This window comes from Anser cygnoides, chromosome 1 (genome assembly GCF_040182565.1).
Source record: "Anser cygnoides isolate HZ-2024a breed goose chromosome 1, Taihu_goose_T2T_genome, whole genome shotgun sequence".
Taxonomy (NCBI): Eukaryota; Metazoa; Chordata; class Aves; order Anseriformes; family Anatidae; genus Anser; species Anser cygnoides.
Genome location: NC_089873.1, coordinates 190590941 through 190600852, shown reverse-complemented (window position 1 = coordinate 190600852; position 9912 = coordinate 190590941). Strand labels below are relative to the sequence as shown.

The following is a 9912-nucleotide window of genomic DNA, read 5'->3' as shown; positions in this document are numbered from 1 at the left end:
GTAGCATGCTGTGCACAGCAGCTGGGTGCCCTGGCCCTCAGGACCCAAGTGGTCTCACCGCATGTGTCCCCTCCTCTCCCCTCCACCCCTCGACTCCTGTTCCTCATCTCCCCCTCTCTCTCTCCTCTTCCCATTTCCCCAGCCTGCTCTGGGCATTGCCATCAGCTCAGGCTTTCCCAGCTCTCAGGACACATATGGAGAAGAAGAACACAAGTCCTATGGGGAGTGGCTGAGGGCACTGGGGTTTTTTAGTCTGGAGAAGAGGAGGCTCAGGGGAGACCTCATTGCTCTCTACAACTACCTGAAAGGAAGGTGTGGGGAGCTGGGGGTCTGCCTCTTCTCACAGATAACTAGTGATGGGACTAGAGGGAATGGCCTCAAGTTGCGCAGGAGAGGTTCAGGTTGGAAATGAGGAGACATTTCTTCTCAGAAAGAGCAGTCAGGCATTGGGATCGGGTTGCCCAGGGAGGTGGTGGAGTCACCGTCCCTGGGGGTGTTCAAGGAAAAGTTGGACGTGGTGCTTGGGGACATGGTTCAGTGGGTGACATTGGTGGCAGGGGGATGGTAGGACCAAATGGTCTTGGAGGTCTTTTCCAACCTTAATGATTCTGTGATTCTGTATTTCTGTGACTGGAAGTTTTTTGCCCCAGGATGGTTCCCTTTTCACTATTCGGTCTTGGCTCTCTGCCCATATCCCTCACTCTGTGTGTGTGTGTGGGGGGGGGGGTGTGTAACAGCAGACAGTGAGCATCTCCTGAAGTAAATTTAGTGGCTCAAATACTGCATATCACAGCAGATGATTCGATAGCACAAGTTAAGAAATATGAAGATGGCTTGGCGAGGTCTCGGAGCCCCCCAGCTCCGTGCAGCCCCACATCTTCTTCCCAAAGGTGCGACCTCCAGCTGCATGGGGACAGAACATGGCCAAGGGTGACGAGCCACTGGCCCCATGGTGTCCTGGACAGCGGAGACACCTCCGTCTGGGCTCCAAATACCTAAATTACAGGGCAGGTGGTGGGAAGAGTGCAGGAAAGAGAAGCACTCGCCTGTATGAGGCTCCCCCACCCCAAACCACCGTCACGCAGACCCACCATGCCTCCCCCTGCCCGCCCGCCCTAGTAGCGCACCGCGCACGCGCGCGGCGCCGCAGCCATTTCGTCGCTCGGCCGTGGCGGCGGCGGCGGCGCGCCCACGTGACCCCCCCGCATGGCCGTGGAGGGAGCGGCGGGCGCGTCCCCGCCCGGCGGCAGCGGCGGCGGCGGCAGCATCGGGGGCGCGCCCGCCGCCCGCCCGTTCATCTGCTCCTTCCCCGGCTGCGACGCCGCCTTCAGCAAGGGCTGGCGGCTGGACGCGCACCTCTGCCGGCACACGGGCGCGGTGAGGAGCCGCCTCCCGGGGCTGGGCGCCCTCTGCCCGCCGTGACGGGTCCCTGGGTGCCGGGGGGGGGGTGGTCCCGGTCCCCGTCCCCGTCCCCGTCCCCGGTCCCGTCCCGTCCCGGTGGGGTGTGTGGGCTCCGAGCCAGCCTCGTCTCTTGCAGAGGCCGTACGTCTGCGGGCACGAAGGCTGCGGGAAGGGCTTCACCAGGGAGTTCCACCGCGCTCGGCACCTCCTCACGCACACCGGTGAAAAGCCGTTTGAGTAAGGACCGGGGGCTTTTTTTGGGGGGGGGGGGGGGGGGGGGGAATTTGGGGGTTCTTGAGGTGGGGCGCGGGGATCCTGAGGGAGCCGGGGGGTGGCACGGGGGCGGGACTTAAGTTGCGGTTATCACGTTTCCAAACATCAGAAAATGCGTGTGAGAAGGGTGCAGGTGGCACGCGTGCCTCTTTCTGCAGCCTGCTGCCCCTTCTTCCACGTTGCCTTTTGTAGGTTTGGTCCCGCTCAGTGGGAAGGTGGTCAAGTATAATTGTCCTGCCTAATGCAGGGGAGCCCCCCGTTAAAGGATGGACTTGATGGTCTTAGAGGTCTTATCCAACCTAGATGGTTTTACGATTCTATCTAGCACTGATCCATACAGATGCTTACAGGAGTGGGCAGATCTCTCCCTAGAAAGGAGAGGAGAAGAAAGAAAAGCAATCAATCCATATTACTTAGCACTTAATAGCTGCATGCCATGGACTAAGATTTAGAAATTCCTATATGTTTTATTAAAATCCTTTCCTTTTAGCATGTTTCCCAGCGGCTTTTAGTGGTAACAACCTCTGGCTTTTCATGTCTTTAAAACAAATTTTTGTATTTAGGCTGTGAGTTTAAGTTGTTCTTCCTGTGTGCCTCTTGTCCAGTGATCAGCATGTCTGCTTAGTGTACAAAATTTGTGAGTGATAAGTAGTTTATTTACAGGTGCACAGCTGATGGATGCAATCAGAAATTTGGAACAAAATCAAACCTAAAGAAACACATTCAACGCAAGCATGAAAATCAGCAAAAGCAGTATGCGGTGAGTAATTAATTACCTTTGGTGTACTGCAAAATGAAGGCTAAACAAGCTCCTCTTAGGATATCTAGTGCGATACTTGTTATTACGCAGAATTTGTATGTGTTCATGTACTGCAATTGAGATTTCGGCAAACACAGGTGGACTGGGCTGTCATTGTTTGGCCTCTAATGATAACTTAATTTCCTAAATAGTGCGACTTTGAAGGCTGTAACAAGTCTTTCAAGAAACATCAACAACTTAAAGTTCACCAGTGTCACCACACCAATGAACCTCCCTTCAAGTAGGTGAATAATTTTACTAATAAACTTTAGAATTCCATTTAAACGCTATAGATGAAAACATGTGCCTTCTCTCAACCTTTTCATAGATGTGGCATTTAATACCTGAAAAAACTTGGATGAATGTAGTCGTGATTGCCAGTACGTTTCTTGTGCTAGTTCTTTGCTCAGTAGTCTGCTTTGAGCAGCCATCGTGGTGCACCGTAACTTCAACTTCCCGTTTATTTTGTTAGTATTTATTACAGGTTCACAGGAAAAACCAAACAAACTAGTTTTGAATTCACGCGTTCTGAAACACAAACATAAAATATTGCACGGTAATGAAAAATGCAGTTACCTCTGTTTTCCAGTGAAAAGTAGGAACTTGGCTAATGCTGAACTGAGCAGTGGCTTAAAAAAGGTGAGAGTCTTTGGCACCAGTCTGAGACACTGCATCGCAACTCCATTATTTACATCACACGTTAGTACAGATCTTCTGAAAGAATCTTGTGTTTCTTACAAGTGGAACACACTTCACAGGAGCGTTCCACTTAAGTGCAGTAGCGTGGCTGGGTCACCAGTACAAAACGCTGTTGGTCCTCTGCTGTCGCTCTGACTGCTGGATTTGTACAAAGCTCTTCAACCTTCCACTTCCTATCTCTCTGTTTGGAGAGCCGGAGTATGAAGGATATGAAGCTTGATTCTTTAGCTAAAGCTTAATTTGCTGTATACGTGGGAAGCATTATGTAAATTACAAGGGGGGAAATGGAACAAATCTCTGGGCAAGGGGAAACTTGGGTTATTTTGCACACTTTGTGCCTGACTTAAAAAATGTGGATGCAGTGCAAGAAATTAAACCAGTACACTTCATACCTAGATGTAGTCATGAAGGATGTGGAAAGAGCTTTTCTACTCCAAGTAGACTAAAACGGCACGAGAAGATACATGAAGGTAATCCAGTTTTTCTTCTTACTTCTATTATGTTTTAGCAAAGGAAAATGGACTTTTTCTGGTGCGGATGGTATGCATGGACGTGTGACAGATGTGAAAGTTTTCTGGGCCTAGTGATCCAGACAGACAAAGTAAGAATATCTGTTTTGAATGGTCAGCTGGGATACAACTGCAGGACACTGCAGCGTTCAGTTGTGATGTACTTGTGGCAGGCTGAACTGAGCTCAGGATGCCTTTCAGTTATTTATTTTTTTCCTGATACGCTTCCTCGTCAATAACCCATCTCCTGGAGAGAAGATATGGACTAATGGTGAAGCCACTAGCCTGTTTTGATCCTGTTGGTTATGAACAATTCCCAGAGCTGCCACAAATTTCTTATGTAACCTTGGCAAAACCACACAGGCTTGCATATTTAAAGATGTTAATGTATTTATGTGAAAGGTATTTAAGTGGAATTGTCAGGAGGTGGTCGTACAGGTGCTTGAGCTTATTCTGCTACACTTCAATCCATCCTTTTAGTACTCCTGTCAGTTAACTTGCTTTCCAGTGCTAGTGCACTGTGACTAGGAAGAATATCCAAAAAGCTATGGCTTGTACTGCATTCCTTTCTTAAGACAGGGATTTGCTTACATTTCTTTGACGTTTCCAGTCAAAGAACAGTATTAGCTTTCTGTGGTTCATTTAAAAGCCATCCTGTCTGTTTGATAAAACGATAGTCTCTTTATGCTTGAGTATTACTGTATGGTAAATTTCTGTTTTTTAATACGTAATACAAATATTTATATGGAAATACATTATTACAGTTATATACTTGAATGAAAATATACAGCTGGTGAGAAAGTAGTTTTTCTGAAGACAAGAAGAGGTAGAGCGTCATAAAGTCATTTAAATTGGAAAAGACCTCTGGAAGTCATCTGGTCCAAATCCGTGCTTGGTTAGACCAGGTTGCCCAAGGCTGCATCCAGTCAGGTTTCAAATGCCTCCAGAGGCAGGGATTCCACAGCCTCTCTGAACAACTTGCATCCGTTGCCTTCTGTCCTACCTTGCAGTATGGGAGGAGATGAGGAATATTTGCCTCTAATTGTCAAACACTGAGGGTGGAGTTTGCCCTTGTAAAAGTGGACTGTTTGCCAGACCCTTTGTGATTGTAAACAGCTGTTGTCTCAAACAGGCTATGCATGCAAGAAAGAAAACTGCTCATATATTGGAAAAACGTGGACTGAGCTTCTGAAACATAATAAAGAAAGTCATACAGGTAATGTTACAAATGCTTCAGTAAACCAAACTTACTTTTGAAAGAATAGGAAACAAAATGCTCATTTGAAAAGTAATCCTTGCTTAACTTGCCCCCTTGTCATTGTACCTGGACAAACTTGTTTACTAGCACTCTGTTGGTAAAATGATTGTTAGTCTTGCCTTGAATTGATGAAAGTGTTACTCAGTATTGCTAACTTTGCTTTGTGATCCAGTTAATGAGGAATTGTATAATGTAGGATTTTGGATCTAGATAACTCGTACTTTGTTATTCTCTCCTCATCTGTGTTTCCTGTACTTCATATGAGTTCTAGCTTAGTGGTAGAGGTTTGATTCTAGGATTTGATTCTAAGCTCCTGCAAGAAGCTGATAACTTACATTCTGCTTCTATGTCTCTCTCTCTCTCCCCCACCCCACCCTCAGAGCCAATAGTTTGCAGTGAGTGTTCGAAAACTTTTAAACGCAAAGACTCCCTCAAGCAGCATCAAAAAACACATGCTGTGGAGAGGGAAGTCTGCCGCTGCCCAAGAGAAGGATGTGGGAGAACTTACACAACTGTATTTAACCTCCAAAGCCATATCCTCTCTTTTCATGAGGAAAAAAAGCCATTCTCTTGCGATCATCCAGGCTGTGGAAAAGTGTTTGCAATGAAGGTATGTATCTTTACGCTGTCCTGATCTGAATTGCATAATCTGAAATTAAACTCTTTCTTTTTTTCCTTTGCAACTGTAGCAGAGCCTAGCAAGGCACATGGTTGACCACGATCCTGAAAAGAGAAAGCTGAAATTAAAAGTAAGTTGTACTCTTAAAGAAATCCTCTCATCCATATCCTGCCAAGTCACAGAGGAGGGTTAACATTAAGTGTTTTAGAATGTGATTTCAAGTGGGAAAACAGGCCAGCTATCTATTTAATTTGAGGGATTCTTGATCTTTTGGAAGTTCTTTAGAAGTAGTGCTAGCCTTTTAATTGCTTTTTCTTCTACCTCCATTGTTAGTCTTTGCACCATATGTATGCGAAGCTGCTAATTCTGTATTTGTTTCTGCCAGACGAAGCGTTCTCGTCCTAAGAGGAGCTTAGCCTCTCGTCTGAGTGGATACATTCCTCCTAAAACGCAGCCAGGAAAAGGTGCGGTTGTGACAGAGAGCGAGACAGTGGATAAACCCGTGGAAAATGACATACCAACTGTTGAAATTCTGACTCTCCAGTAAAGGTTAATTGAGACAATTTTCTTTATGGAATGACCAGTGCAAAGCTCAACAAAAAAACCACTTTATTTTAATATTAAAATTAATATTGTTTATACCTCTTCATAAAGTCACTGAGGCAACTCACTTGACTTCTGATCTTCGCTTCCACCTTGGTTTACTGTACTGTTTTTCTGCTTTTCTGCCTTCTGGTATGCTTGCAACTCTTTGTCAGACATATGTCTCAAAATACAGGTACCTGTGCCTTCTTTAATAGCTTTTGGCTTGGAAAGGTAAGTGGCTTTGTCAGACACAGTCTCCAAAATCCGATCAAAAAGGATGAACTGAAAAGAAGGGGAAAAATAGGACAAAATGCACAAACATGGGTAGAAAAACATTTCAGGCTGTTCTGATAGTCCTGGTTTGAGCAGTTAACTAAGAGCTGAGAGTTCAGTCTGATAAAGTTAAATTTTTTTAATTTAAGGAAAACCAAAATCTGGACTGTCATGAAGTGTTCTGTTACCTCCTGTATCCAGTTCTTACACATCATGCCCTTTCTCTGTTAATTCAACTTCCTACAAAAAAGTTTTGTTCCTTTTGAATGAAGCGGCATCGCATTTTTTTTCCAGCAATTTACTGGAGAGAATCAACAAAGAAAAACCCAATTCACTGCACACATTAAAAGAAAAAAAAGTCTTTGGAAAAAAGCCATTTGTGCAAGTGACAAGTCTGAAGGCCCTGCAGTTATACTACTAAATTGCCATTCCAATAGCTTGGAACACAGCAATGGAAAACTAACCTTAGCCACAGGATGCACATATGAGCCTTCAAAAGAGCAGTTAGGTGATTGAAATAATCCAGCTAAAATACAATATATTAAAAACCTTACTGCAAAATATCTCAGTATGTGAGCTGGCTTAAGGCATAGATGGGAGAATTTTACCAGCCCAGTTAATAAGGTAGTGCCGCAAAGAAATAAGAACTACTTAAACTCTGCTGTCAAGACCAGCATTACCCTGGCATTCTTAACAAAGCGTAGTATTAGAATAGTCTATATGGGACTGCAGTGGTTGAACGGATGTAGCAACCACTGCTTTCATGGGACCTAGACCTTTGCTTATTTTAGCAGTGAACAATATGTTAAAAGAAGAAGGTAGTCCTGTAGAGGGGAAGCTAATACCAGTACACCTACTTAATAAAATTGACCGTCCACTTACCATGTCTGTATTGCTGTCTTTCGCTTGGCGGATGGTAACCTTAACGTGGTACTTCTTTTCAATCCAGTGTGCTATCTGCTTAGTCTTGGTCTCCAAGTCGTTCTTAGCAATAGCTGAAGAAAAGGATAACTCCTTCTGAACTAGCCCTGTTTAAAACAGAACTAAGATTGTGTTGGCATAGCATATGACAAACCTGTATTGCTCTTTCAACAACCTATGGTGTTTTGCTTAACTCCCTTCCCCGTGTTGATTTGTCATAGACTATCCAGTCTCATTGTGTCAGAATTCACCCTTGGTGGCGGTGGCTAAATTCATATCTCACACTCACTGCTGTAACAGGAAGACTGGCTGCATGTTTGGGGCACGTAGGAATGTCTCTTCAGGGTCAGAACATTCAAGTGTTTTTATTTCTACTGCAATTTTGTTCGTACCACCCATAATGCAGGCCTAACAGACAAATAGGTAAGCACTGGATCTGGACTTTTAAGACAGTGTACAAATTGCTATGGTTTGCTCGTGATGTAGCTGAATGTGAAAGCCTTAAAACTGGGCACCTATTTATCTCAAGCCCATTTTCTTACATGGTGAAGTACATTATTAAAGTGGAAGTACAAGACCTTGTAATACATTTAAACAAGTTGGTCTCTTCTTCTTTAAGGATTCTTCAAAGTAGCTACTATGTGAATAATCTTTTTGTATCTTCTGGAACAGAAAAAATCACTACCACAATAATACTCTCTAAAATGATACCCAAAGCACAGATACCCTCCTTAACCTGAGGGTAACAAAAGACAACAAATACATGGTCAGATGCCTTTTTTAAAACTTTCTGCCCAAACTCAGTTTGTTAAACTGCTGGAGCAGACAAACCCAAGACAAAAAAACTTCCAAAATGTTCAATACTGGAAAAGTTGTTCTCTTATTCTGTAAAAGAATTTTCTCCTAGTAGCTCTAGTAGCAGCAGGCCAGGAAGATAAAGTTTCATGATTACTGGTGGTGAAACTAAATTTGTGTATCTGGTGCACATAGTTTGTAAAAACTGACATTTATGCCTTAATAAATGAGAACAGAAATTCAGTGAGTCTTACAAAACCAGAATCTAGTTGTATTAAATAAAAATAGTTATTAAAAAAAAAAAACCAGCTGATGCCAAAATAGTAAATCCTAAGAAGGCAATAGAAGGCTTCTCTGGAGAAGACTAATCCAAAATTTTATTTTCACTAGTGCAAATCCTTAATAGCATGGACTGCAGTGACATTGCTTTGGATTTACACAAACGCAAGTAAGAGGATTTAGTCTGCTGAAACCACTTTTAGTACAGCATTTTTCAGTGTTCGTTGTTGTAACGTTAACAGTGTACGTACCTGTTTTTGAACTTGCTTTTTTCTTCTCTGCACGCTTAAGCTGCTCTTCATGAATCTGCTGCCCAGTCATTAGCCTGTATACAGGAGGTTCGACATTCTCACGAAGCAGAACTAGTTTCAGGTCGTGCTGATCCATAAGTCTGAGTGCATCTGCTCGGTGCATATTTCCTAAGCTCTCTCCATCCTGGTTGATGATGTGCAAAATCCGATATGGAATTCTTCGCCCAACGCTTCCAAACGCTGTTTTCTGTTTTGGTTCTCTGCGAGATTTTTCAGCTGTACAAAACGGTTGAGCAAGTCCAAACACAGTTGTCTTTCCAGGGTCAGGTACCACCATGCAGAACGGAGAAAAGATTCCCTTTTGTGCTGTCTGTGTCAGGAGAGTACCAAAGAATCTTTTTGCATATCCCTTCTCATTTCTGGTTGCTTGACATAGAAGTTTCATCACACAAAAGGTAGTCATTCTGAGGAAGCAGGGAAGAAGAAAAAACAAGTTACCTTCATCAGTCAGATTCTTCTACTTGTCATTAGACCTAACTCCACTAAACTCCCATCCATTAAACCACTCTTTGAAAAAGATGTATAGCATTGTTACACTGAACAAGCAATCAACAGTAATTTTACAATAACAAAGGGGCCTTTAAACCAGAGAGAAAATGTGACAGTGGAACGGAATGTATAGAATTGATGTTATATTTAGTATTTTAACATTTGAGCTTGAATACCAACTTCGAAGACTCCAGAACTTCTAGTTCCTTTCTCCTCTGACACAGCTCTTGTCTGTGTAGAGAAATTTGCTAATGGTTACAAGGGAGAGTTCTTTGTCAAATAAAAAGGCTTGTCACGCTTCTTCATGTATTTTCAGTCCAGATTGTTTTCATGAAATATGCAACGCTAGGACTTCCTTTTGCTTCTTTGGAAAATACTGTTCAAGCCACATTGCTTCAGCCTCACCCTAATCACTCAGCCTTCCCAACATCCATTGCCTGACTCTGCTGCTGTGTTTAAGGGATTGGAACTTCAAAATGCCATTTTATCAGGCATTTAAAGTATCGATTGCCTTTTCCGTTTTCCACAAACATTAAATTTGGTGTGGCGTAATCCTGTTTATAATGAGCTGAGCTGATTTTTTCCAGTTAAAAAAACTAGATTTCTCACATACAAATACATGCACCTAAACAGCATGAATTGTTTGGAAAATGCAATATACTATTGACATTTCACCAGCACCATCTAGTGAAAACGCTGAT

General features: G+C 43.5%; 2 protein-coding genes across 2 annotated transcripts; one reads left to right on the top strand and one right to left on the bottom strand.

Annotated features, from left to right (window-relative positions):
* Positions 1-1179: 1179 nt before the first annotated feature.
* Positions 1180-9520, top strand: GTF3A (general transcription factor IIIA). The gene is made up of 9 exons (XM_048072813.2): positions 1180-1377; positions 1538-1638; positions 2338-2434; positions 2626-2714; positions 3569-3642; positions 4814-4897; positions 5320-5549; positions 5629-5688; positions 5944-9520. The coding sequence occupies exons 1-9, from the start codon at positions 1207-1209 to the stop codon at positions 6103-6105; spliced, it is 1068 nt and encodes a 355-aa protein (XP_047928770.2). The 5' UTR covers positions 1180-1206; the 3' UTR covers positions 6106-9520.
* MTIF3 (mitochondrial translational initiation factor 3) lies at positions 6151-9125 on the bottom strand. The gene is made up of 3 exons (XM_048072814.2): positions 8663-9125; positions 7299-7444; positions 6151-6425 (listed from the first exon to the last, which is right to left on the bottom strand). The coding sequence occupies exons 1-3, from the start codon at positions 9123-9125 to the stop codon at positions 6213-6215; spliced, it is 822 nt and encodes a 273-aa protein (XP_047928771.2). The 3' UTR covers positions 6151-6212.
* Positions 9521-9912: the final 392 nt, after the last annotated feature.

Coding starts and splice junctions, on each gene's coding strand:
- GTF3A (XM_048072813.2), top strand. CDS start 1,207: ATGGCCGTGGAGGGAGCGGCGGGCGCGTCCCCGCCCGGCGGCAGCGGC. Junction 1,378..1,537: donor TCTGCCGGCACACGGGCGCG/GTGAGGAGCCGC, acceptor CGTCTCTTGCAG/AGGCCGTACGTCTGCGGGCA. Junction 2,715..3,568: donor ACCAATGAACCTCCCTTCAA/GTAGGTGAATAA, acceptor CTTCATACCTAG/ATGTAGTCATGAAGGATGTG.
- MTIF3 (XM_048072814.2), bottom strand. CDS start 9,125: ATGACTACCTTTTGTGTGATGAAACTTCTATGTCAAGCAACCAGAAAT. Junction 7,445..8,662: donor AAAAGCAAGTTCAAAAACAG/GTACGTACACTG, acceptor TGTTTTAAACAG/GGCTAGTTCAGAAGGAGTTA. Junction 6,426..7,298: donor AAGACAGCAATACAGACATG/GTAAGTGGACGG, acceptor CCTTCTTTTCAG/TTCATCCTTTTTGATCGGAT.